The sequence below is a fragment of the Poecilia mexicana genome, unplaced genomic scaffold, assembly GCF_051168715.1.
Source record: "Poecilia mexicana isolate PSO_F unplaced genomic scaffold, ASM5116871v1 scaffold_2, whole genome shotgun sequence".
NCBI classification, from domain to species: Eukaryota; Metazoa; Chordata; class Actinopteri; order Cyprinodontiformes; family Poeciliidae; genus Poecilia; species Poecilia mexicana.
Window position 1 is genome coordinate 12546118 of NW_028263371.1, and position 27495 is coordinate 12573612.

At 38.6% G+C, this 27495-nt stretch overlaps 1 protein-coding gene across 1 annotated transcript in view; it reads left to right on the forward strand.

Annotated features, from left to right (window-relative positions):
• Positions 1-27495, forward strand: part of pdia5 (protein disulfide isomerase family A, member 5) — a 69000-nt gene that overhangs the window by 12842 nt on the left and 28663 nt on the right. The window contains exons 2-10 of the mRNA XM_015000369.2: positions 5231-5360; positions 6663-6750; positions 12197-12280; positions 12449-12494; positions 15764-15856; positions 17335-17395; positions 18061-18128; positions 20678-20769; positions 24442-24513. Coding sequence (XP_014855855.1) covers positions 5231-5360; positions 6663-6750; positions 12197-12280; positions 12449-12494; positions 15764-15856; positions 17335-17395; positions 18061-18128; positions 20678-20769; positions 24442-24513 — 734 coding nt within the window. The remainder of the gene's footprint in view (positions 1-5230; positions 5361-6662; positions 6751-12196; positions 12281-12448; positions 12495-15763; positions 15857-17334; positions 17396-18060; positions 18129-20677; positions 20770-24441; positions 24514-27495) is intronic.

Genomic DNA, 27495 nt, shown 5'->3' on the forward strand with positions numbered 1-27495 from the left:
AGTAACTGTTACTTCTGACTGCCACTTTGATTGTGATTTTTTTAATGACAGTAGGACTCTAAAGTTTCAAGTGTTTAGGGGGTAGGAGTTTATAAGTTCTCACTTCTTCCTACCCCATTTTGAGCATGATATGTTAACTGAAACAAAAAAATCTGTATTTTCTCTTCTTTCTTATGCACTTCTTGTTACTGTGCACTATTTTATTTTTATATTTGTATCATGTTCGAATAAAATTTCATTTCATTTCATTTCAACTTAAAACCTGTTTAGAGTTGCTTATGGCTAAATTAGGGTTAGAGTGTGGGTTTTGATGTCTTTGATGTTTTTATCTTTACTTTTAATCTATTTATTAATGTCACATACTGTTTTTATTTTTTCTTTAATTATGTAAAGCACCTTGAAATGCCTTGCTGCTGAAATGTGCTGTACAGATTAAATTTGATTGACGACGACAACGGTGTCGTTCTTTGGTAACTCCGTTTTAGGAGGAGGCGCCGGCGCTCTGAATATTTCATGTTACAGTGTTTTAGAGCTGCTCCACTTTAATAGAACAAGACACTTCAGCAGCAGGCTGTTTATCTCTCCGCAACCTTGATGTGTTGAAAGAGCATTTGAACATGTCAGACTAAGTAATTCATAATGAATATGTGAGCAACAACAACAAAAAAGAGGCTACTTGGGCTAGCATAATTCTAATTAGTGTCGATTGTTAAATTTCTGTTCGAGAGGTTTCATTAAAATGTGGTTTCCTAAAAATAAAACGCCCACACCTGGGGTTAAAAGGTTAAAAAATGTTTTCTCTGTTGAATTTGCGCCCTAATGGATAGAAGAGGCAAGTTTATGCATGGAGGGGCTTTAGTAATTTATAATGAATTCTGATAACCACCTTCATAGCACTTAGGCTCTTTTGATAGAAACGCACTGTATTCCTCTGATTATAGATATTTCAAGTGCGTCTTCTCTGGTTCTTGTCAAATTCAAGTATAAATCCTTATTAAGTCTGATAGAGGCTGTGGTGAGTGTGGGAGGAGGAAAGTCAGCACATTTCTTTCACACGCTAGGATTAGATTCTCTGCAACGTAAACGTAGACCCCAAGAATGAATTGTAGAAAATTTCTGAAGAAATTTGAACAGGGCCTGCCAAAGTGTGCCCAGTCAGAGTGGACTCATGGTTGCTAGAACTTTACAAGACCGACTGATTGCAGTAATGTAATAGGTGTAAAATATTGAATAAAATATTTTGCTACATGACTGGCTTCATTTTCACTCTTACATTTAACTTTATGACACGCAAAATTACAAGTGGATCGCCAATATTTTCTCCAAGTGTCGCTAATGTTAATGCACTGTGCTAATGTTTGCAAAAGTAGAAAATCAGATGTTTGCTTCGTGGCTTCTCGTTACCAGAAAACGTGCTCATCTCTTAGCAACAGATTAATAACAAATATTATTGTTCAAAAAACACAAGATTTCTAATGCTCTTTTGAAATACTACTTAACTTGCACTACTTACTACTTAACAAGAATGGTGCAGTTGGTGAATTTTTCAGAAAAGTGAAAATGTGTGTGTGGGGGGGGGGGTTGTGATTAGTGGTATTAGACGGACATTCAACACTGTAGTAAAAATCTGAATTATACTTTGTGGCAGTTCGTTACCAGAAAAAATGCTCATCTCTTAACACCAAATTAATCATTGCTTATAAAACATAAGGTATTTTGAAATACTGCTTATCTACCAAGAAATTTACAGTTTGGTAAGTTTTGCAAAAGTAGAAATCAGATGTTTGCTTCATGGCCCTTGGTTACTGATGTGCTCATCATCCCTTAGCAACAGATTATCAACAAATATTGTTATTGTTCAAAAAACATAAGATTTCTTCTGCTCTTTGGAAATACTATACTATCTGTATGACTGTGACAGTATTGCTCAGCATTCATAGCACCACAAACACAAATGTTCTCCAAAATTGTTCCTGTTTGAAATGGACTGCTTCAGGATGCCACTTTCTTAAAATAGTGTGATTTGTACCACTGAGTTGCACACCTGAAAGTTCATTTAATTATATTTTCTAAATTAACAATATTTACTATTATTCTCAGAAAGTGAACGGAGGAGAAAATGGCAAAAAAAAAAAAAATTCTGATCATGCGTTCAGTTTTGTTTTTTATTTACCATGAATAACTGAAATTAAGAATGACAACTAAGTCAAAAATTTTATTATGATAAATGATACGATATGTTAGCCACCCTTATCACTTATCATGCACACATTCATTGGAGCTGACAACAAAACACTTGTCTTTTCTAGCAGCCGTTGTGCAGCGGTTATAGCTGTACAATGACCAAACACACTTGTTAGCTAATGCTGAAGTGAGCAAAGCTCTGCTTGGGTTGGTGAGGGGCCGCACTCAGCTGGGGTGACTTAATAATCTGGAGGTTTTTGCAATGGCTCGTTTTCCAGACATCTACTGAACATTTGATTATTAGCACTTGGATTCTTTCTGGAAGCAGCAAAGACCCAAATGGAAGTACAAGAACGTGCAAAAGCACAACATTGCATCATAGGTCCCCTTTAAGAGTTAAGGAACAATTGTGCTCCTGACTGGGAATCAAGTCAAAATGAAGGAAGCTTATTTCCTGTGGGATTTGGATGTTCCTCTTCTCTTCTCATCTCATTCTAATCTAGCTCCTGTTGCCACTGACTGATAACCGCAGACTGCTCTCCTCTGGAACATGTCCCCAGCCACTAATGAGACTACTCTTTGCCAAGCGCTTCCCTCTTGGGTCCCATACAGACACCGAAACATCTTATGTTTACCTTGTTGGCACGGCTACTTAATCACTTGCACGCGGGTGACAAAAACACCACACCTGAGCACAAATTATACCTAGTAAGACTAATGGCGTGCCTTTCGTGTTGCCATATGGCCGGATGCAGCGGTTGGCGCTTTCTATGAACTGAAAGTGATTCGTCGCTCAACCGAGCTGTAGTCACAAAGGTCGTTTTTTTTTTGTTTGTTTTTTTATTTAATAAACATGACTTGTGTGTGAGTTTCTTACAAGTGCTAAAGTATAGTGGTTGTAAGCCTGTGAAGAAATGCTAACTTTTAATAAGCACGGAAAGCCTTCCAATACTCTTTTTTTTTTTTTTTTTTTTTTTTTGAGGGCCATAGATTTGTGCTACTCTTTAAATTGTACTTTGATGTAAGTTTCCGCCACTCGTTTAAGATTCACGGCACTCGCACCTCGGAGGGGGAAATCTCGTTAGAAATTAAAGTAGAAAATGAGGCTGACAGGTGCTTGTTTTCATTCCGGGTGATATCACTCATCAGGCCGCTGGATCCGCTAAGCGCGCAGACAATGTTCGGTGACTAATTTAGTTCTCCGTAGGCAGAAACGGAGCGCTTTTTAATGAATGGTGATGGCGCGCAGAGGATTAGAATGCAAAGAAATAGCTTTATGTGGCTGGAGTGTAATCAGTCTTCTTTTCTTTAGTCATCTTTGATTAAAGTCCAATCCACACGGTGTGGCTTTTGTTTGCCATATTTGAAGTTTCACACTATTTGCTCAGCTACTGGTAATTGTGGAGGCGCAGGACCTGCCTGTTGCAGGTTTTGAAGTCACTTATTTTTTTCAGTACTGTCACTTTAAGACATTGCTTATGTTCTTCAGATATAAATGTTGTGTAAAATGTGAATTAAAAGCTTTTTTTCCCTCATCAAAACAAATTACTTTAACGTACTTTACATTTGGAAGTATTCATATTTTTTTATTTCAGCATATACATACATAATTTTTATACATATATATATATTAAAAAAGATTTTTTTTAAAAAGTATTTTATCTATAAATAATTAAAAAAGTTAGTTGACACAACATTCTCAGCAAATGTCCATAACAAACAGACCCCAGATGCCAAGGAAAAGTATTTATACTTCTGTATTAGGGCTATTATTGATTAAAAAAAACAAACTTGAGTGATCATAAAGGAGTACATTTCTACCAAAAACCATGTTTGCAAAAAATTGGATATTCTCTGAGTAAAAACATATATTTATAATATTAAACTAGGACATTCTCTTACATTGTAAAGTCAGATGTTTGCATGAAAAAACTGACGTTTTCTGAGATTGTGAATTCAGAGATCAAACGCCAAATGTCGTCTCAGTACTTATGAATATTTGGATAGAACGGAGTCTCCCAGGTGCAGACGTGATTCGGACGAGTTGCAGCTTCTTCCTCACCGTCTCAGGAGGCTCTCATGCGAGGCGTTCATGGCGATCTGACCTCCTGAGATGTCGTTTTGATTCAGGAAAGGAGTCGGGATCTATTACTTACACTTTGGAAAATGTCCCAATACCAATCTTCTAAATTTACTACTTAAACCTTAAGGAGGTCCATCTTTTGGTCGCGAATGTCTGACTTTTATAATGTCAGAGAACTTATTAAAGTTATTTTTTTCTCTCTTTCTCTCTGATGGTACTTTGTCTTATAAATTTCTGAATTTACGATGTCAGGGAACGTCCTTGTTTTATAATATCTGCCTTTAATCCTGGGAACTTTTTTTTTTCTCCCCTCACTTTTATGGCTTTTCGACATCAGAGAATAAAGTTTTTTGGGAGAAATTCATGCACATTATTTATTTATTTTTCTTTGCAATGGTCTTAATATTCCGTAAGTATTAAACACACAAGGAAAAGGAGTGTTTGAGCCACGGTTACCATGAGAAAACACTTGTTACTTGTACAGAAGCAGTTTTTATGTACAAGTTTTATAAATGAGAAGTTTCTTTGTGCTTTTCTTAGTGAAAGTAGATCCTTGCCTTAAATCTGAGATTTCCAACAAGCGGCAGACAAATCCACATCTTTGTTGTGATATGTTTAAACTTCCTCTCGTAGCTCGATCAAACACAGACATAGTTCCTCTTGTAGAAAATACGCTTCTCTTTTCAAATAATTTCTAGCATCTAATGAAAAATCCCTAGGCGTGTCCGGAAGCTTATTTTTTACGGGGCAAGAAACTTTCCTCCTCCCTGAGAAATAATAAATTCAGCCATCGATTTCCTTCTGACTGAATGCTCAAAATGTTGAAGTTGTGTTCAGGCGTAGGAGGAAATGGGATAAATTAGGATTTTGGCTTTCGGGTTCAGGACGTTTTTCTTTTCAGCGAGTATAACATTTATCAACCAGTTGTGTGTGTGTGTGTGTGTTTCCTGTGTGCTTCCCCAGATGCTGATGCTGTCGTCGTCACTGGCAGCCGTGAAGGTGTCTCCTCTCATAGACAAGGTCAGCGACCACAAAGACTTCAAGAAGCTGCTCAGGACGAGAACCAACGTCCTGGTGCTCTACACTAAGACAGGTTGGAAACGGCAGCTGGCCACTCTGCATCCTTAAGTTTGTTCAGCCAACAGGTTTTCCAGTGTAGCTGATAGCTGCAGTCTGACATCTTTCATTGGTTTGGGTTCAGTGCATGTTTATAACCCTTTCTGAGTTTGAAAAGTCGAGGATTTGGCAGAATTTTTTTTCGCCTTTTAGAAAGTTTCAAACTTTGAAAATGTTCGACTTTTACATATTTTCTGAGAATCAAAAGTTGACGATTTTCGAATTTTGAAACTAGAAAATTACTGGGGTCAATCTTAAAATTGTGGAGTTATTTCTTGCAAATTTCAAACTCAAAAAAATTTCCACTTTTTTTTTTTTTCCAAGAAAAATTCAGATTCATTTAAAAATTTCTGGGAGATTTTTTGTGCAAATTCCCAGTTTTTCATTATTTTGTTGTTTTTTTTTTCTAGAAAATGACAGCTAGTCGGCATATCCCAACCTCTTGGACCCAACAGGGTCATAAACTGATGATGAATTCATTTGGTTTTGCGGTCATCTTTAAGGGTGCTGCCCTGAAGAATGCTGATAGTGTCTGCATCTAAAAATAGCCTGGACCTGGACCAGTCCAACAACGCGTTCGGTTCACACACTAAACAAAACGTTCTGCTTTCAGTGGGAGGATAAAAATGATGGATTGCATTAAGGAGTAGAATGTGTCTTTGCTTGCTTTGCTCAGAGGAATCCACTTTGCTTGCCATAGCTGATAAAAGTCTGATATAATGCAGAGCGAATTATATCGCAGTGTTTTCTTTTCCCTATCACAGAAAGCAAAATGTACACCTTGGTTGGGTTTTTTTTTTTTGTTTGTTTTATCTGACATAGGAGATTGAGCAAGTCTCCAGCGGACTACTTTGACCGAGTTACTGCAAAACAATCATAACATCTGGTAATATAGCTGCTGAGATGTATAGCCCCTAGAAACCTGCCTGTTTTTCATCCTCGTACCCCCAAAAAGTCGTCCCGTTTCCACCCTATTGTGTCCCAGTATAATCTTCCCATCTTCCGAACATTGGCGCTATTGTCCGGCGATGAAAGTGGACGTAACTCGAGCCGCTTGTGTTAGGCCCGTCTCATGAATCCTCTTCCGTCGTCGCTCCAACCCAAACCCAGCGAGCTCTTTTCTTTCTCACCTTTTTTTTCTCGGTGAAACGCCGATCCCCGCGGCTGTAATCCAACCCGTCGTCGACTCTTTGTCCGAATTGACGGCGTTATCTGCGTCTTGTCTGGGCTGTAAAGCTGTTTGGGTAATGAGGCTGATCATTTTATTCTCGGTCCACAGCTACGTCGGGGGACTCCTATCTGAAGCTGCTGTCTGACGTTGCCCAAACAGTGAAGGGCCAGGGAACCATTGCGTGGGTCAACTGTGGGTAAGTAATTGGATGATTGGAATAAATCTCTTGAGTTTCTTTGTTTTTTTTCCTTCTTACTTCTATGCTCTTTTCACACTTGCTCTCTCTTTGTCTGGGAAATTTTCTGACCAACTCTAAAAAGTATTTTCTGTCATAATTCATAGTTCACTGAGGCGTAAATGACTCTTTTCACAGTTTCTATTGTAAAGGGCCAATCAGAAGGCCTGCTTGGCCTTATTAGAGCAGATGAAGCTCTGGGTCTAATGCAGTACTTGTTTTAATGCTTTCGGTCAATTAAAACACAAATCATGTCTAATGTTTCTCTAACATGGATACTGGCACACAAGCTGCTTCAGCAGCGTCTGTTAAGATTTACAGAGTGTCTCTTATTTTCTGAGAATATATTATGTGCTTTACAGCAGCTTCTGTTGAAACCGTGGTGTGGGCATTAATCGTATCGTTTATCGTGATAAATTTCTTTTCGTGATAAGAATTCTGATTTATTACTCTGATAAATTCCAGTTACTGTCTAATAAAACACAAAACAGTCTGTGTTGTTGCGACTTTCCACAGTGTTCAATGACAGCATCAATAAATAATGAAATTTGCAAATATGATTGAATTTAGTTACTGTGTGCAGCTTAGGGATACAAATTACACTTCTTTGTGGGACTGGTGTTTGAAAGTAGCGTATTACAAATAGATTGTTTGTTTATTCCAAGAACAATATTTGTTTTTGTAGGGCAATGACTGCTGTGTCATGCAGTCACAGCCATAGAGTTGCCTAAAACAGAAGTAATAAGCAGTTCTTATTGTCACTTTTATTGTTATCACAATAGAACCACAAGATGTCGTCATAAAATTTTAAGTCCATGTTGCCACCCCTTTGTGGATCGGTGTCAGCCGATGCCAAACATCAGATATCGGTATCGGAAGTGAAAGAATATGGATTGGTGCATTCCTGAGCCTTTGCTGAGATGGATTAGATCTGCTTCATGTGTAAGTATCGGCCGATCACCGATCTCCTGAATGAAGGAGAATGAATGAATCAATAAATAGACGCACCTCTAAAACCAACTAATTTCCTTTCATATGGTTCAGATTATTGAATTTTGGACACAACCGAGACTCCCAGCTAGACGACAATCCTTGCTTCAACATTGGTTTTGATTTTCGCGTGTCATAAACCTGTTTCAAACCACACAGTGGAAGTCTAAAATGCTAAATAAAACAACAAAAGACTTTCCTGTAAGCTACGTCTTGCTTTGGTCCCCACTGATCTGACTTTTTGACTCTTTTTTTAGTTCTTCTTCTTTTTGCCCTTCTGATGGTCAGTTTCACCGTCTTCTTTTTCATACCTGTCAACCCATCAACTGCATGAACTCTGCTTCTCAGCAGAGAGAACAGAATGTATAATAACATTGGAAACAACGAGGAAGGGAGTAAGTCCCCTTCGACACCTGGAGCTCATTCCAGCATTCACAATCTCTCTCAAGCTTGTCCGCGGCCGAAGACGAGGTGGACGAAGGCAGAAAGAGCTAAATTCAAAAACACTTTGAAGGACCTGTCAAAGGTGCCGGTGTCCATGTTTCAGTACAAAGGCGCTCTGTGGTGCATGTCCGTCTTTAGTGTATACTTTCTGCCTCGCTCGCTCTTTTTCACTCTTTTACCCTCACCAACTTCAGAACGTTAAAGCGAGTGCTAATGCTAAGCAGAACTTTATTCTGGCCCAGTCACCCACCGGGGGAGTTAGAGTTAACCGGGTTTATCACCGCAGGACACGCGGACCCATTGCCAGGGCTCTCTAGCTAACCATTGTACTAGTTGGCGTAATTCTCCATCATCTCAAACTGGCTGGCTCCGAATCAAAGCCCCAGCTGAGGGCTCATGGCGGACAGAGGGAGAAGGAGAGGAGAGAGCGTCTCGCAGCGTGAGAACTGCTGGCACTGCCAAGGAAGACGGCCACCGAGGCCAGAATGACACACTTTGAACAGATGACAGCGACCTGAGTGCTGGCCAACCGGGTCCACCAGTGGGATGGATGATCTCACACAAGAAGGAAATGGAGGGCCGGGCTGCCCCTTTCCCATTCCTCTGGATTTTTGGAAGAGAGCAAAGAACACATAGAAAGATGTACGAGTTTTGGCTGGGAATAGTAGAGCGCAACAAAACCAAGATTTGGGATCCAAATGTAACTTTTCAAATACTACTGGATGTCAGGCCTTTATAATGGGGATTTTTAAAATAATGTTGTCATTTCTTCCTTCCTGCATGCCGTACTTGTGAAAGGTTTTACTTTCTCAAGTGCCCCAGCAATGTTAATTAGACGTGTCTTAACGTGTTATTACCAGCAAATTGATTTTTCATTGGGGAAAGACCAATAAATAATATGTTACCATTCTCAGAACCATTTCGGGTTTGAATTTACATTTAGACATTTCACTTCAAAAGCAATTCAGATGTCATTCCTGACCTTTGGTGACTCCACTAATATTTATTTGAGCGACCTATCCATCAGTCCCGTTTCCAGTTCACTCGCTCATCACTTTTTAAATTCATAAATCAATCAATCGAAGATGTTACCAGGCCTGAAAGGAAGCAAAATTGGAAAAATATTTAAAATCAGCTTAGAAAGGCAGTTTTTCTAATGACGCGTTGAGTATTTTCTTTGAGTTCTGCTTTTATGTAGAAAATTAATATTTTTATTAATGGCTTCAGGCACCTGTCTAGCCATATTTGATGTTTTTTTTTTATTGTTTTCTGGGCAGGATTTTACATCTGGGTATTAATAAAGTATCCTAACTCATTAATTCATATATATTTTATTGTAATTTTTTTTTTGTTGTCATTTCTGTAAATTAAAAACACACAAAACAGAGCAATAATCTTCTGCTTCCTCACCTTCACTCAGTCATCTCCACTAAATCGCTGACCAACATGTGATGCTGCCTAAACCAACGTTGGAAAAGACTTTCCTCAGAGTAGAACAAAACAGAAATGCCTTTTATTGTCCCACAATAGTGACTAACATCCATGAAAACGAGTCGCCATTCCCAGGTTTCCTGCTCAGCACAGTGTTTGACCATTGATGCGTGGGTTGCTGTTATTCCAGGGATGAGTGGTAAATGACTGCATTCATTCACTGAGCAAAAAGTTGCTAACGTTGTCACTCTCTGCCTTTGTTGTACTGAAGGAACATCATTTAGTACAAGTTATTGGGTCACCATAACTTTTCTGTTCTTGTTTTACTCACTTTTTTTCTCGTCTAATTGATTTGGACAGCAGTCCACCGACGTAGTAATGCGTTTTTTTTTTTCTCCCCACTGTGAGTCACTTGTAGAACAGCAACGCTACGTTTAATGTTACTGTACGTTCTGTACCTGGTTGATTCTGGTTTCAGAGGATCTGCTGATGTTTTATTCAGGTACTGCAGCTCAGAACATTTTAAAATTCTTCGCTGGGTCAGTTTGTCCTACATCTGCTCATGTTTTTAATCATTTTTCTAGGTTCTAGACCAGATGATATGAAGTTTTACAATTTTCCGTCAAACATAAGTTTTATTTTAAGAACCATGTTGTAGGCATTTTTACAGTTGGATCTCAAACCATGGTACGTGTAGCACTGATGGTTCTTGGGCTGCATTTAGTGGCTCTTGGAACTACTGATACTCCCTACTTTAATAGTTCATAGAACAAATGTATGCTAAAATGGATTAATACCCACATATTAGCACCAGCGCAGAAGCTAACATCTACAGTCTTCATGGGGTTCAGCCAATCAATACCAAAGGAAATAAGTGGTGCTCCTGAACTGCCTGCTTGTTCAAAAGATAACAATAGTGGGTCAAGTAATATTGTGCCAAAACATTTAATATTTCCAACCTGCATTTCCTTTTGAATATTTCATAAAGAAAAATCAGCATATTGGCAGATTCTCTGTGTATAATTTGAAGTCTTGTTCCATAGACAAAGTCCCCAAGTTGGACTCCACAAACAAACGGTGGTTTTCTGTATTACAAAAGTAAGAAAGTGTGGTGGAAATTATCGATTGGCTTCACACACAGAGGTCATTTCTTTCAAATGCTTCACATTTTGTTGTGTAAATAATTCTAAGCAAGTCTCTTAATCTAAAGAAACCAGCAATCCTCGCATGCTCCAGATGTCAAACCAATGCCCACCACAAAAAAATTAGAAAAGGATTACAATTTTAAATTACATCAGTTTTGCATTTTCACCCACCCGAGTCGATTAAAAAAAAAAAGTGCTTTTTAAAAAATGTGCCACTTTGAAAAGTTTCATATAATCTAGTGACTGCGAGCCATTTTTTCACCCGCAGCTGTGTGTATCAGTAATGTTACCAAGCAAGAAATCAGTGTAGGGAGTCGGAGACCAAAATAAGACATTTGTTAAAATGTGTTTAAACCTTAGGCTATTTTCTGTCAGCGATGTAACATTTTGTCTTTTTTTTTTTTTTTTTTTTTTGCCTCACAAACTCCCTGCATTCAGCATAGCGAGACCGAGAAGTCTCGGTTTCATATTCAGATGTCCCCAGGCTATGGTGGAGCTGACAGATTTGCATCGCTGCCTCCAAATTTTTCGAATAGTTTCGAAAGTGATTCTTTTCCTCCTGATTCCGGCGTCAGAAGTAATTTTATTCCCACGACTTAAGCCGCCCGAAAGACGACAAACGATACAGGACGAAATGGAAACAGTTTTGATAGCGTGTTTTTTTTTATTATTACTTTTTTCCCGTCCCCTGCTCCCTCAAGGTCACCTGTAAAACAAACGGCCCCTCCGAGAGACATTTCTGAGCGTCTTCCTCGCGGCGTTTCCCTCACGTGTCAGTTTGTCGAGCTGTTGGAAGCAGCAGACTGATCTTGAATCAGGTGACTACACGTCACCTCCAAATGCGGTTCGTGTCGGGGGTTACATCTGCTCCTGTTGTGCCCTTACTGCCGCCATCTGCCACCAGAAGTCAGCCTTGCTGTGTCCCGTTCTTCACACGCTCCTCATCTGAATTGCCGCCTGGCTGTACGCAGCAACTCAGATTCAATCTTAATGCAGAAACGACGCGGCGATTGTGCTGCTGGTACGGTGTTCTGTCAGATCAGCATACCTTGTCAGATAGTCGTACGCTTAGCTCAGACATGTATACGCTGTCATTACCATATGATTTTATTTAATCAGCAACATTGAATCATGACGTAGATCATCATACACTTTATTAACAGCTAAAGGTAAGGTAAAGGTAAAGAGAGAAAAAATAAAAGACGAGAATTAAAAAAAAATCACTTTCTGTTGGGTGGGACTCTAGTTGAGGTTAAGTAGAGAGGAACTGTGTAATGGATCAAATTATAGAGCAACAGGAATTACACTTTTTTTATGTCTATTTGCAAAGTTAACATTTCGAAACCTCTTATTTTAAAACACTTTTTTATTCACGTCCGCATGTCGATGTCTTCCAGTGATTCAGAGGGTCGTAAACTCTGTAAAAAAGTGAAGGTGGACCCGAGCTCCAAACGCGAGGGAGCGGAGCTGCTGCACTACAAGTGAGTCACCAGGCGCTCAGCCGGACGCCACACACTCTCTTCACACCTCAGTGCATTTTGGAAAGTAATGTCACTTTTGCAGCTAAAGAAAATGCATCATTCACCACTTACTTCTGGGGCGGTGTGCATTGTGCCTTTTGTGTGATTTTTTTTTTTCTTTCTTTCCAGAGATGGGACTTTCCACACAGAGTACAACAGACCTGCTACATTTAAGGTTGGGATTTTTCGCATATTAAATTCCTGCATGTTGGTAATGATGACTCTGCTTTATTTTCTACACCCACTTTCTGTGTTTAGTTTGTTTTATTGCAATACTTAACGAGGGATGTTTTATATTTATCTGATCAATACACTGATATTGATTCCAGCGTTTCAGTATCATTTTGTGTTCATCTATGCAAATCTTGCAGCAGTTATGCGCATAGAGCTAATAATTACGTATTGGATGGCGCACACAATAAAAAAAATATATTCTTGGTTCTTATTAAAGCAGCTCAACATGGTGACTTTGATTTGGTGGGATTTGTAGATAAAAGTTTATATAGCTTTATTGTGAATTTAACTTGAGAGATACTTGTACATGTTTTCAAAATGTATTACCACGTGTAGCTTTAGACTTTCCCGTCCAACATCAGTGTGTAACCTCACAGATTCACTCCTTGAATAATGTTTTAAAAAATCCCACTAACTCACTCCTAAAGCTTTCAAACTGTTACAGCTGCAAATGGGGAGCCGACAACATCAAGCTCTCAAAGGATTTTATAAACTTTTGGCAATGCAGCGTATTTTCACTACAGACACACAAACAAAATAACCTTCTTCAATCCCGCACCCACAAAGCCGCTTTCCAGTCCAATTAACAGGACACACAAAGAGATAACTGCTGAAACGATCGCAGAGCACAAGCAAAAATATGTATGAAATATGGCCAAGGTAGGACCTGCCTGTAGTTTGTCATCGTTTAGCAAGATGTGTTGAAGTTGAGATGCACTTATGAACTTTCTTGTACTTTAAAAAAATCATTCATAAATGCATCTTTAACTTCTCTTTTGCGCAGGCAACTGCTACAACCAGGAGATTTAGAAATGGAGACCTCTCTTTATCCTCTGGATTTGCTTTCGGGGATATTTGGAAAACTGCAACCTGTAAACTAATTTAGTTTAAGTTAAGGCTTATGTAACATCAAATCTTTTACTTTTTTTTCAAAATGCAACACTAACTTATAATAATAATAATAAAAATAATAATAATAGTAGTAGAAAAAAGCAAACTTTGAAATTGCTCCACTACTTTCTCTCTTTCTTTATGGATGCAGATGCGACTCTTTAATAGCGGCTCTTTGTTTGTCTAAGAAGCACCAGAATAAATAGCAACACGGTGATTTGATCTGCATTTAATAAAGCATGGAACGCTTTTATTGGGTCAGTTCACCACACAAACACAGAAATATTATTCGAGCTGTGCGCTTTATGCAACAGATTTTATTCTGTGAAGGAATCCACATCTGTTTTGCTAAATTGCTTAGGTTTAGTAAAGTTTGAAGTTTCCCTCTGAGTTTCAGGACCAGTTACGTAAAGGTCTTGTTTTTGTGTCGACTCAGCTGCTGTAGTTTTCACCTCGGTACATGTAAAGATGCATGTTGGTCTAATGTGCATCCTCCCTCAGAGAGGCATGATTGAAACTACCGAGGAACAGTAACAGGAACAGGAAGCCAGTCTGGAATAATAGAGTTTAATTGGCAACTTGACAGGGACGTTAAAGGAAAATACTGATCAAACTAAATCTGTAGCTGATTTAAAGGTCTTGAAAACCTTGATTTCAAAAATGTATTTTGTCACACACGCCTCTCAAAGTTCATTCATTTCCATTTTCTGCACTTTGTCACAATAAAACCACCAAATTAACTGTATTTCTTTTAGATAGTTATTGGATAATTGAGAAATTGACAGAAAAACTGTTTTTGTTGATTTGTTTCAAAGATGTTTTTTTGTTTTGTTTTTTACAAATAAAAATCCAAGCTATTTCTTGCAGTTTTTTGGTTCTAATACCCCTAAGACTGAGTCCAACTGAGTGTTTTGATTTTTATCTCGACATAAATACAGCTGTCAGTGAAGGCCACTCAGGCGTGTCAGAGACTCGGAGAGGACAAAAAGTATCATAAAGAGCAAAGAACGCAGCTGAAAGCTGAGGGACATGAATGTGAAGGAGTTTAAAACGGAGTAAGGCTATAAAACAACGTCTATTTCATGGAGTATGGAGTCTTGTAAGGGACATGGCAAACATGTTGTAGAATGCGACAATGCAATCAGAGATCAGAGCATGCTAATTTACACACTGCAATTATTAATTATTTTTGTTATAGATTATTGTGGCAATTAAACGGATAAAAACAATTGTCTGCAGATTTTTCATTTAGCCACTTAAGCCTATGCAGTAGGAAGAGAGATACTTATATATATATATATATATATATATATATATATATATATATATATATATATATATATATATATAATTTATTTTTTTATTTTTTTTACTGAGTTTGAATCAGGTGAAGGTAAAACTGCCACTTTAGGAGTTCTGTGTAAAACATATTTACAAAAGTTAATTGCACAATGTTTATTCTTTGAAGTGTTTTGGTAATTTGAAGTGTTTTCTTTGTTTTAGTCTGTGTACTCCAGTCATTGATTTATCAACTACCAATTAGTTGATGATTATTTCGATAATCGATTAATCGTGATTAACCTGATTAATCATTTCAGTCCTGCAGTCATGCTAGCATGAGTCGGTCAAAGCTCAAACCTAAAATGACACAAAAAACAGATTGGATGGATCTACGCTCTCCATCCAATCTGACTGAGTTGAAGTTTTAGTAGAAAGAAGTAGGGAGGAAAAAAATCAGTCTTTAGATGTGCAAATCAGTAGAGACATTCCCCAAAAGATTTACAGTTATAAATTAATATTGAGGGTTTTTGGGAGGGGGGGCGGTTTCCCCCCCACACACACACTTTGTGTTGCTGCACAAAGGTGCAGCAACACAAAGGGCTGCTGCACCTTTCAGTTTTTAAGCACAAAAAAAGTTGAAAACTGTCATTCTTCTTCCTCTTCAGGTTAGTGCTAATTTATGCCCCTGTCACAAAAAAAAATCCCAATGGAATATAATGGCTGTAACAAGACAGAGTGTCAAAGTTTAAGGAATGTGAATAGTTTTGCAAGCCGATACTTGATTTAAATATTCCAGGTCTCTGCTGCTGAATGAAATATTTCTTGCCGCCTCGTTAAGACATATATCACATCACATCCACAGCAAACATGACGGTGTCTCAACACAGTCATGCGCTAAACTCAAATTAGGAGCAACTTTTACAGCGCTAACACAAATTACATTGTTGTCCACAGCATGGTTTTGTTTGGAGTGTAGCCATCGCTTCGACACATTCTGACTTTTTGTTGTTTTTGTTTATTTGTTTTTCCGTCCTCCAGTCTATGGTAGCATTTTTAAAGGACCCGTCGGGACCGCCGCTGTGGGAAGAGAACCCCGAAGCAAAAGACGTCGTCCACGTCGAAACGGAGAAAGTAAGTAAATGACCTTGGCGAACTTTTTAAAGATTCTAAAGCAGCATCTGCTGCGTTGTTAAACGCTGGTTTTCAGCTGCCGTGATCAAAGGACTCCCGCCTAGCAGACTCCTCTCCTGTCTAGTTGAAAAAAAAAAAAATTTGAGGCGAGTTTTTGCGTTTGAAGCCAGTGGAGCGTTGTTTCCACCCGTGTCAGATGTTGGTCTTTCGTGTCCCCGACCTCACGAGGACGGAAACCGTTTCCACGCGGCTCTCATCCTGCCCAGTCTGACGAGCGCCGCCATCAAAACCTCTGACAGGCTGGGAGTTGATGCAGCCCGTCAAACTCCCAGCCGTAGCGAGCGCAGCGTGCTGAAAGGCCTTTCGTTTAATGAGCAGCAAGCCTGACAGTTTGGAGCAGCTCTCCAGCTTCCTGCTGTGGGGCTTCTTGAAGATGTCAACTAGAGATTGTGCTGAACGTGGCGTTCTGGAAGTTGCTGAGGTCATGATGGTGATTATGAGGAGAGGAAACCGTTAGGAGGACTCGTGCATCTTCACTCTAAAAAAAGCCTTCACTTTGTTGGAGACGTGTCTAAAGATGCTTTTTTTTTCTTTTTTTTTTTTTTTCCTTTTTTCTTTTTAAACATCTGTTTTTGTCAAATTTGTTGAAATGTTCACAATTTTTTTTAATAAGCCTATGTGTGGCCAGATTGTGATGCCAGTTTTAGTCATGTTCTTTTAGGACCAATAATATTCCACCAATAAGCTTCTGTGCTCCACAAATCTGCAGCAAACTTCTGGGAAACACTGAGTTACTTTTAAAAACCCGCCTGTTTGGAGTTGCTTTTGTATCATAATAAATGAAACACTAACCAACATTGTGTTGTGTAGTAACCGCACTTATGTATGCAGTGTTTCAGTTGTTGATTTTTGTGTGTGTTTGTGTGTTTTCATGATATAACTGCCTTGTTGCTGAAATGTACTATACAGATAAACTTGATTGATGACATAAAAAAACACATTAAAAGCAAATATTTTTGTTGTTACTGCTTATACACTTACTGTCTTGAGAGGTCATTGAGTTTAAAAGTGAGCACAGGTGATTTCACACCACTTTTAGCACGATTGAAACCACAGACTAACCAACTCTACTGGAATGAAACGGCAGGATTGCAGAAATGTGAACAGACTGAAACAACAAATCGCAGTAAACACGATAAAAACATGCTTGGATAAAACACGGTAGCATCAGGTGAGATGCTAAAATGCCTACAACACCTGAAAGGCTGCTAACATTTGCAAATCCTAAAAGGGCTTCATCTGGTTTCACCTATAAACTCATCAGTGTTTATAATAGTTAACCCTCTTCAATCAGTCACAACTCCCGTACCAAAGGGTGTTACCTCACAGCGCTGCACGTTGTCATTCATCCTGGGTAATGATGGCATCTCTGCTTATTTCACCATCGTCTTCCTGTTTCCCTTTGTCTTTTTTTCCAGGACTTCAGAAAGCTGCTGAAGAAAGAGGAAAGACCGGTCCTCATTATGTTCTACGCTCCCTGTGAGTCTCCGCTTTACTGTTGGACATTCACATTTCCCGATGTTCATTTTGTTTAATGCGTTGACCATCTGCCAGTACAAACAAAACAAAAAAAAAAACAAACACTCGGTTCTCACTTGGGGAGAAGACTAAAAGTGAATTAAGAAGTTTTCTGAATTCCCTTTTTTCTTCTAAATTCGGCCCCGGAGTTCTACATCAACCTTTTTAAATCGTCTTCAGCTCATAATGAGAGAGGAGTTGTTGCTTTAAGAACATTAGTTCACATAAAAACAGCAGGTCGTCGCCGCTCTGCCCTGAACCAACATGTTTCTGCTGAACCCCTTCAACAGTTCGAATGGGCAGCATCCATATGTTCAGGCAGAACATCTGTTAGCACATCTGAAATAGGTTTGTTAGAAACTTTAAAATAATAAACACAGCTGTCATTGCTGTGAATCAGTCTCTCTTTAAAGGTTTTCTTTATAGTGCATTTTTAAGAAAGATGAAGATAATCAAATTTTAAGCTGAAATTTCAGAGGTCATGATTCCATACCATTACTTAAGATGTTAATTACACACAATATTCTGACACATTGTTTAAACATCAAAACTTTCCAGATTAACGACTTCATAAGATTGCCTCTTGGTTGATATCCACGTTTTGACCCGTGTTGTTCTATCTGCAGGGTGCGGCGTTTGCAAGAGGATGCAGCCTGTTTTTCAGCAGGCGGCCACAGAAACAAAAGGCAAATATGTAAGTGTGTCGCCTGTCCGTTGTGTTGTTGCAGCAAGTCTCCACAGTCTGATCCCGTTCCTTCGGTTTTTCTGCAGATTAAGAAAGTGTTAAACTTGTTAAAGTAGTTCAGACCGCCTGCCGGTCTTAAATAAGAGACTTTTTGGATTTTATTTAAGACGCCATCAGATGCGCTCTGTAGGTTTTAATGTTTAATAACCCAGATTACCTTCAGATGACTTTCTGAGACTGTACCTGATTTACATTTGATCTGAGATTTAGCACAAAGATCTATTCAGGGGTTTGTTTGTCCAGTCTTTTCAGACAGTTTCTGTCTGGTTTTTAATTTGTTCCTTGTTGAGATTTTTCACATTTTGTCACCTTACAACATTCAAACTTCACTGTATTTTATTGGGATTTTATGATGGACCAGCACAAATGAGCACTCAGTGATAAACAAAATTAAAATTAAGCATAGTTTAGTAGAAACTTTACACAAATAAAATCCTGAAACGCATGCAAGTGTGTTGATCTGTGGCCGTTATGTCCACATCGGCAAGGTCCAAACACTCTGTGGCGGAAAACTTTACGCAGCACTCTGAGTGTTTTTCCACAGCTGAACATAGTGGTGGCAGTATCATGATGTGAGAAACTGGTTGCATATTCACCTGATACCAGGAGAACAACCCAAAACACGCAGCCAGATTTACAGTGAAATAACTTCAATAAAAGCATATACATGTCTTAGAATGGCCCAGTCAAAGTCCGGTCTGTAACAAAGTTTATGTTCATCCAGGCTCACTGAGCTTGAGTTAAGAAGATTGGGTAAAAAATGTTTAGTCTGTCTGTGTGTAACAGACAGAACCCAAAAGCTGTAGCAGCAGCAACAGGTTTTCTAAAATGCATCAACTTTGCATCCAGATTACAGATGTATGCCGCACTTTTCAGATTAAATAAAAAAACAAAAAACAGTTCATTTTCCATTCCGCTCCACACCTACATGCTCTTTTGTGTTGCCCTATCCCATTAAATCTCAATAAAATCTATTAAAGTTTGCGATCGCAGCGTCTCACCAAACAGCTAGCGTTACTCTTTGCAAGGCAGCGTTTGCAGACGCAGAATTTATTGACCGCGTTTTCAGCTCGCACCTTTATCTGCTGTTAATGACTAAAGTCCTTCCAGTTTGGCTTTACAAGATCTATAAAGATAAAATGCCACTTTAACCTACTTACTTGTGTTTAGTCTCTGCCTTTATCGTGTAAAGGGAAATCTAAAATATTTCCCCATCTTGAACTAAACACCGTCTTTCTTTAAAAGTGATGTAAAATGGAAATGTGGTATTTTAATACTTCATCTGTAATATGATTTTTTTTTTTTTTTTGGTAACTTTAATCTGTCCTTTTTTTATGCAAACTGACACCAGCTTGAAGAATATCTAATGTAGCTGCTACTGATGCTGATGGAGATCACAGTAAACATAAACCACGACACATATTTTATGGCTAACATCTCAGAGGATTCAGAATCACTCTATATTGAGAAAAGGCTGTGAATACTGATCTAAATGTGATTTTTTTTGGTATTCTATTTTTAGTAAATTTGCAAAAAAAAAAAAAAAAAAACCTCTTTTCCACATTTTAATTATGGGATATCTGTGCACACAATTTGGAGGAAAGAAAAGATTATGGCAATGTGGAGTGAGGCCGTAGCGCGGCACATCGTGGAGAAAGCGAAGCGCTGCGAATATTTTCTGGATGCTCTGCTGATTCTCAGAGCGTTGCCGCCGCCGCCGCCTCCCACGTTGCTTTGAAGCGAACGTCGAGTGGGAGCTTAACCAAGTTGTGTAACCCATTTCCCGTCTCAGTCAAGGACGAGGGAGACAGCGCGCACGCAGCATCCGATGTGTTTCATTAAGTCTCACTGAAAAGAAAAGGGAGAAACTCCAAAGATACTGCGGGGAAGTTGTTTTATTTCCAGTGATTAGGTTCACTTTGGCGGCGCTCTCATCACGTTTGCTGGTGCAGAAGAGAAAGAGTTTGGCATAACTCTGACGTTTATTTTTTCTCTTCGGCTAATCGTACGCGTTTTGCAGTTTAGTGCAATATTTGCTTTGAGCTCCTGCAGAAGCGTCGGCCGTTTTTAAGTGAGATTTTCACAGATCGCTTCGGAGAATTGGTCGGGCTTTTCTGAAGCTTTCAGGTGAACCTTAGATGATCCCTTTGCCACAGTGAAAGGTGCTCTCTTTCGAAATCACCTTGACATATATATTAACGACGCTGTTAAAAAAGAAAAAGTCACTTTTCTTTTCCTCGAACAACCTCGAAAGTTTTAAAACCTCGCTCCTTCCGATTGATCCTCAACTTCTGAGCCTTTTTCTCTCCATTATTCTGGTCTAAAACATCGACGAGACGTCTCTTTTAATGTTCTCTTTCCGTTTAAACTCTTCTTCTCTGACGGTGGCTAACCGGCTTTGATGTCCTTTCCTCCTTAGCCTTCGCCGTCACTTTTCATCCCCTCCCTGACAACTCAACGTCCCGCTTTTCTCTGGCTCTCTCTGATTTGTTCCAAAGGTGCTGGCAGGGATGAACGTTCACCCGGCTGAGTTTGACGGCCTTAAGCAGGAGTACAACGTCAAAGGCTACCCGACCTTCTGCTACTTTGAGTAAGTTGAGTCATCTGCCTCGTTAAGCCTCGTCTCGAGGCTCGGCCGCTCGCTTTCCAGGCCACTTCAAACAGAAAACGTAATCTGTTGAACACAAGCGGGTGGCAGACTTAAACCTGAAAGCGTAGACTTCAAGTGTTGGTTACTTCACTCTGACTGTAGGTGAGGTTTTTATTTCTAGAAACACTGGGCTCCTTTGGAGGAAATCATTGTAATTAGGTGGGACTAAACGGTTCCTGGTTTGACTTTGTACCTTTCCTTGGGTTGTAACTAGTCACATTTACTCTATTAAATTTACTTAGAGTTTTGAGAGTATTTTTTTTATTACACTGTACTTTTTACTTCTACTTGAGTCATTTTATTGTGAAGTATTTCCATTCATACTTGAGTAAAATTTCTGGATTTTCTTCCCGCTGGATAAAGAACAAACATGTTTTAACCAACATTTCACCAGACTCAGACACACACCTGCAGGTTTTGCTGAAGTTTCGTCAGTTTTCTACTGAAACAAACTGATTTGGAAAAATTTTCTTTTGCCCGACTTTATTTTTTGTTACTTATACAAATTATTGTCCTTAAAATACTAAAATTTCCACTCAGCTTAATATTTTAGTCCATCTGATGATGTAATTTTAAAATATTAAATAATTGATAATGTGATCAGTTATCAGTACTTGAGAAGACTTTATAAAATAACTTTTTTAAGCTTACTTGAGTAATTTCTTGGATGGCTACTTTTCACTTTTACTTAAATAAAAATATAAGTAGTCCTGCTCTTACTTCAGTACAGGTTTTAGATAATCTGCCCACCTCTGCTTGTAACATCTCTAAAGGTTGAAGCATATAGATGAAATGAATTAAAGCAACTCACCAGGTATGTTATTGACAAGGGAATAACATCATAACATGATAAAAAGCTTAAAAATAGTTGATTTTACATAATAACCCTCCTTTGAAATCTCTTGATTTTTCAAAAACATTTGATACCCAGGTTTCCAGGGAACTTTAAGAGATAAAGAAGTAAAATAAAAACTCCATGTAAACAATTTTAGTATTTTTTTGCTTCATTCAATAAAAGGACAGCTGAGGGTCAAAGAGAGTCCACTGCACTGACATGGCAGGCCGAAACACTTCCTAGCTATTCGATTTCCTGGATGCCAGCGCTCCGATCCTTATTTCTCCCCGCTCCGGCTTTATCATCCCCATTTCCACATTAAACACTCTTTCTTTCCAGTCTGGCCTTTTAATTAGGCCGGGACTGATTAAGTGCCTCTGTGGTTAGAAATTGCGTGCTCTCCTCCTCTCTTCCTGTACATCTGCGCATCTCCCTCTCTCGTGCACGCTCCCGCACGCGCCCACCCCCCCGCCTGCTGCAGAACTGGAGCCAGTCTGTTAGCTGGAAGTGCATTAGTGTCTGAGCAGAGCTAGCTAATGACCGTCCAAGTCCACTGGCTTCAATAATGAGCTCCTGGCTGATAAACTGCAGCTAATCACGGCAAAGTAAATCAGCATCAACACCTTCAGTTATCTCGCCGCAGCACCCGCTGCTAGGAAGACCAACTTTTTCAAGGTCTTCTAATGTTTTCAGTCCTGGCAGCGAAAGAAAGTGTGCTTCCCAAGAGTTTAGCCAAACCTAAAAAGTTCTATTAACATTTTGGAAAAAAAAAAAAAAAAAGAACATTCAACCTTTTTATCCTTGCTTTATACTCCAACAAAGAAAAGCCGCTGAGACCGTCAGCCGGGGGCGGGGGGTTTATGTCAGAACTTCCTCAGCATGATTTTGTGGGGTTTTATTGTACTTTACAGCTGGTGAGCTAAACCGGTGGAATACAGAGTTGGTCATAAATCTCACTGATTGAATTCGAACTCTTTCCTCCCGCGGAAGTCGGTTCCCCTAAAACGCTCCGAATGCAGGCGAGTGCCACCACGCGTCGCCTTTAATCACGTCCACTCTTACGTCCCGGGAGCCTCTGGCTGCTGTCGTCACCACCATCAGTGTGCGCAGAGTCGCTCTGCGAGGAGCCGCGGTGGCCGACGCTGATCCTGTGATGCTGGGCTGGGACGTCCAGGTGAGCCTCTCTGCCAACATTTAGCCAGAGAGGCTGGAAAACGGGAACTTGGTTAAGCTTTTAATAGCTTATTTTTATGCTGTAAAGCATAGAGCCGAAACGATTAATCATGACGAATCAATTACTGAAATAATCATCAGCTAATTTAGTAATCAATTGATCGTTTACTGGAGTATACAGACTCAAAAAAAGGGTATTTGCGCTTAAGGAAGAGCGTAAGAGTAGCAAATAACCGTACAAAATAAAGATATATAGTTTGCACTTAAAAAAATGCCTGAACATATTTTAGCTTCATCTGGTACCAATTCTGTAAATTTTGCTATCTAATTATTAATCAGGAAATAAAAAAGATAATTATCACCTCTGTTGATAAGTTGAGCAGAAAGGACTGAGCTTTTCACAGGAGTATGTTTTATTTTTTTGTTTAGCTGCAGATGAATCCTTTGATACAAATGATTGATTGTTCACTGGAATAACTTTTTTTGGTATTTGTTTCCAGGCAATGAAATGTTTATTTTGTCAATTTTAAAAGAATGAAAAACTAAACTGTCCTATGCGTTTCTAATGTTACATGATATGAGGTTAAATGAAAAATCTGCTGATCGTACAAATGTTTTATTCGATTAATCGTCAAAACGGATTATTGTGATGAATAATCGATTAATCGAATAAAAATCGGTACAGTCAATTATTCGTTTCAGTAGTCATTTAGTCATAGATTGAGACCAAATTGAGTATTTTAGTCGTTTTGGTCACAATCTGATCTAATCGTTATCATAACCATTGCAGCCGACGATTATGACTAAAAATAATCGTTGGTTGCAGGCCTAGTGAGGAAACTCTGTCTTAATTTCACTTTAAGTGTTCTATATTGTCATTTCCTCTACTTCAGTGCACCTTCAAGCTTAAAATACAAACTACTATACAATGAAAAACATACCAAGCATGTCAAAACTCCCCCTAAATTCAGAGTTTGACTTACGTAAAGGCATAAACCTTTTGTCCACATTGATTTTAGTTTATTTTTATGCAAATTCTACAGAGAGTTGAGGAACTATAGTCCTGGCTTTAAAAACACACACACAGCATCAGCGATCAAACAGTGCTGAACTCTCAAAGTTATCTTTTCATTGGGATGCTGAAAGAGCACATTATTTCTCCTTATGTTAAACATTTCAGCGGCTGGTAGGAACACTGAAGAAATTGCAAGCTTGCCACTGACTTCTTTTTTTTTTTTCTTTTTTTTGCTCCTTTGCATCAAGCAAGTCATTAGGCAGAAACTGTGCTACTGCATAACTTGATGCTGTTAATACTTGGTGGTTAATCAGAAGCCTGGACTCCCATCTGTATCGTCAGACTATTTCTGGAGTTTCTTCACCTTTGAGTGTCTTTACATTTTGTCACTTTGACAAACTTCTAGCATAGGGATTTATGTTAAGTTTCTCAGGCTTATTTAAACTATAAGGAAGGAGGTTTGAGTTGTGGCAACTAACTTCATTCAGTAATTAGTCTTTTTTTTTTTTTTTTACAAATTGGGTAACATTTATTGTTCAAGTCAGCTGCTGACTTGAAATTGATCCGTGATCATCATCTTATCTTCCAGGAAGGGGAAATTCCTTCATCACTATGAAAACTACGGCGCCACCCCAAAGGATATAGCAGATTGGCTGAAGAAGTGAGTATGATTCATAACTCTACCAGCTGCTTTTTTTTGTTTGTCTTTTTAGTAGCTGTCCTTGAAGTTGCTGAAGATTTAGAGTTCAGACTGGAAACCGTTTTATGGTCTACTAATTTAACTAATAAAACCCAACGTCTGAGAGAGAATCGACTCCAAGGAGCTTGAACGAATCTCCTTCTTTGACTTTCTGTCATCACCTTCTTTTTTCTCCTGCGCTCTTCATCACACCTTTTCTTGCCTCGACTCCCCTGGCCACCTCGTCATGTTGTCATCAATCTACACCTTCTTTCACTTGTTTTTTTTTTTTTTGCCACTTTGTCTCACAATCTCTGCCTGTAAGTCCTCGTCTCTGTCTGTAGAGAAAACTCAGCGGTGTTCGTGGAGCTGCAACCAGCCGGTGCAAAGTACCGGCTTTACAGCCAACAATAACAACGTTTCCATGACGAATGTACGCAAAACTTTGTCGATATTCCACCGATGTCGACAAAACGCAATTTTGCAACCGAGGTGTTTCTATTAAATGAGAAGCGCAATTTTAAAAAAAATCACATGTGAATAAGTTTGTTCACATGACAAGTTGTTAAATAACATTAGGCGCCTTCATCCTCTTACCACTTCCTGTCCGCCTGTAGTAACATCTGGTTGTTGATCATGTGACTTGTGTGGTGTGAAAAAGTGTTGCTAATGTAATTTTGCAAAATAGGCAAATTTTGATAAAGTCAAAATAAAAAATCTCCTCATCATAGCGCAAAAAACTTTATTACAAAAAAAGCAGGTATTTTTTATAATTGCTCTGTTTCTCTAAAGCGAAACTATGTTTCGTAATTCCTGTCTGCGCAGTTTTAACGTGATTGGAAACCCTCCTACTGGCTACGTTGTCATTACAAATGTGTAGATTTTTCACTAATGTTAAAAAACCCCCACCTTTTTGTGGTGTTTCCATGAAATAACAAATGCAATTAAGAGCACATGAGAATATGTTTGTTCACACAATAAGTTATTTCATTGTTTTTTTTTAATTAGTGTGTTTCCATTAAGCTAACTTATTTTTGTAATTTAAATTTTGCAATTTTAAGGACAATGGAAACGCATCTAATGTGACACAGGTGCACTAGCTAGTCTTTTTAACTCTAAAAAGTATTGAACGAATACTTTTTAGATAATTATAAGCAATTCTGCTCATAACTATTTATAAGCAGAATTCCCTGAAAATGCCTCAGCTGTATGACAGTGAAGTTAACAGAAATCCTACCATATTTAACTCGATAATAACCATGGATACAATAAACTAACCTACCTCTCACCTCCCAGTTTTTCCAGTTCCCATACTTAAAGCCCACTGTGTAAATATCTGCCATAAAGCCAGGGTGCATTTTACATTTTAAAATATCTTAGAAATGTAAAGGTTCAAGTTGAAAAAGTTTAGGATTCCTGTTATCGTTACATTTTACGAAATAACTCGACCACCTTGAACCAAAAGGCTGTGATTATTCCTCTGTCACTGCGAAGACATTCCTTCAGATGAATTTACCGAAGCTCACCTGTTAAAAATAGATCATTCATTTGCATATGAACGGATGTGACCTCTCGGAAACCTCATCACATTTGCGGTTTGTCATCTCAAAGGATTTTTTTTTTTTTTTTTGCCTGGAGATACAGGAGATGAGAGCAAGCTGAAACCGGGGGGTTTTGATATAAACTGTACTCATAAACTTCACAGGATTTTTACAACACTCTTATTTTTCACCTCTAGTTTTCATTCCCTCCTCTCTTCCCCAACGTTTTGATTAAGTTTCCCGAAACATCATATTCAGCAGTTTAGTTTTATTTATTTTAGTTCGCTTCTCAAGTTTTTCTGCTTTTTACTGGGCCAAATCGGTTTACTTTAGAAACAAAGGTTATGTAGTTCCTAATTGAAACTATGTTGATGATGAATGCTTCTGTGTGTTGTTAGACTTGTATTATGCCAGACTCTTGTTTTTACACGATGGAAAAGCTAGTCTTTACGTTGAGTCATATCTAGGCAACCAGGTATTAGTCAGTCAGCTACTGCAGAGGTCTAATTTTCCACAAATCACAAATGTATGATATAAATCTATTACTATATAGATTATGCTAAATTAACATTTTCAGGTAATTGTCCATTTTTACTTTAATTGTAGCAAATGCAGGTTTTTCTGCAACTAAGCCAGAATTAATCAGGCTTTTTTGAGTCATTCTGGCTCACAACGCTCACGTTGCTTTGTCAGTCTGGTAGCGTTACATAATTTCATGGAACGCTATGCAGACTCTCGCTCTGCACTGGTGAAGATTCACTTCAGTAGGCTCAGAGTTATAACTGGCTCCTGCTGATGACTCAACCCACTTTCTAATTATATACAAGAAATTATTCGACCGCTTGAAGGCACTCGCCGGAGACGCAACGACAAGTCCAACAAAATAATGCGTACAAAAATCAGAATGTAATAAAAGCAAAACAGACATGTTAAGATAGGACTTGTTTTGTTTTTTCACTTTTAGACTCAAGGATTTTTTTTTATTAACCTGTGTACATCTGTGAATAGATCACACTTCCTTTGTTACTGTTTTCACCAATAAACTGTAGTGACCCATGCTTTGGGAGCGTAGAATGATCATTGTCACGTTTTTCATTATTTTACTTCTGCTTTTATTTTGTGCTACAAGTTGATCTTAACTTTCTGCTTCTGGGATGTTTGAAGTGTTCATTTCCTTGAATTGATCTCTCTGCATTTGACCTTGTAAATCTTTTCAGGTTTGTAAATTTAGGAAAGCAAATCGTCTACTTTCTGAGTTTCTTCACAGCATACTGTACTTTTTTTTCTCAGTTTTCTTCAGCTCACCTCCCGGCCTCGTTTCAGTTGCTGAGCTCGCTCAGTGGATCTGCCGTTTTTCCTCTGGACTCTTCAGCCAGTTTTTCCCCTCTTTGATGGATTCGCTTTTGTTTCTCCAGCCCAATTA